This window comes from Helianthus annuus, chromosome 7 (genome assembly GCF_002127325.2).
Source record: "Helianthus annuus cultivar XRQ/B chromosome 7, HanXRQr2.0-SUNRISE, whole genome shotgun sequence".
NCBI lineage: Eukaryota > Viridiplantae > Streptophyta > Magnoliopsida > Asterales > Asteraceae > Helianthus > Helianthus annuus.
The window spans coordinates 131,793,234-131,794,512 of record NC_035439.2 but is presented as its reverse complement, the minus strand read 5'-3'; the positions used below and the strand labels follow the sequence as shown (position 1 = coordinate 131,794,512).

Genomic DNA, 1,279 nt, shown 5'->3' with positions numbered 1-1,279 from the left:
ATGTTTGGCATCTAAAGGTAATTTTTTTTCCAAAAACAAGTTTTTATTGAAGAAATCTTGATTTTACTCTCAAAACTTTACCATTAGCATAGTTTAAATTTAAACGTACATGTCAACTCATTTTACCATTGGCATAGTTTAAACTTAAACGTAAAACGTCAACTCATTTTTAAATATATCATATCTTAAACTTTAACATGTTTAAAATACATGTAAGCGCCATATCGATAACTTTATATTGACGTTCATTTAGACTCTTTTGTTAACATGGGACAACATTTTTTCAGTTTTAAGCATTCTAAATACAAATCCATATCTCATTACATAATAATAAAAAATTATCTACGTCAAAGTTTTTAAACATTTGAAATGTCACTATGGCGAAGCTTTTAAGGGGCGGGAGGGGACGGCCAACCTCCCGAACTTTTGTAGTGGAGAGTATATAGTTTTCGTATAGAAATTTTTGGGTATGTACGTTTTCGAACCCCCGTTTTATACAAATTTTTAAGTCCGGTGACTTTCGCCCAACACGGTCGAAAATCTCAAGGTTCGCCACTGTCACTACTCGACGAAAATAAACCAAGAAACTTAAACATAACAAATTACAAATGTTTAAAGCTAAATTGAGTCACCTATTTCATTAAATAAATATTTTGATTTTTTATAGTATTCACACATTGTTTCAAAAAAGAAGGTACACAAAAACACCTTCTTAAAGAAGCTATTTAAAGTTGCCCCTTTATCATTTCATCAAACTTTTTACAAAACAACCCTTCTATTAGTTCTATACAAAAAGAAAACAAAAAAGAAAAAAAAAAAAACAAACCCGGCAATAAAGAGGCGAAAAAGCAACGAAACCAAAACAGAAACTTTCGAGATGAAGAACCGGTGGCACCGGTGCATACTAATGGCACTCTACCTACCACTAATCGGAATTTCAATTTCAATCATCAAACAATCAGACGGCAAGGAACTCCGGCCGTCGGATCACGGACTAACTAACGGCGCCGATTCGCCGGAAACGGCGCAAGCAGCGTCACCACAGATGTCATCATTCTTCGGCAGCGGAGCGTCGTCAACCACACAGCCACTGCCGGAGGCGAGAAACTTCAGCGATCCGTCGTGGAGTACCGGCGGCGGTGATGATCACGCGCGGAAGGTGTTAATGGTGTCGAGTTTAGTTTGTGGTACCGCCGGCGTGGCGTTGTTGGCGGTGGTAGGGTTTTTGTTTTTGCAGCGGTATAGAAATCAGAGATCTACGGTGGTGGTTTCCAGCTAA

General features: G+C 37.8%; 1 protein-coding gene across 1 annotated transcript; it reads left to right on the top strand.

Annotated features, from left to right (window-relative positions):
• The first annotated feature begins 907 nt into the window (after nt 1-907).
• Nucleotides 908-1,279, top strand: LOC110866932. Its single transcript, XM_022116077.1, has one exon. The coding sequence runs from the start codon at nt 908-910 to the stop codon at nt 1,277-1,279; it is 372 nt and encodes a 123-aa protein (XP_021971769.1).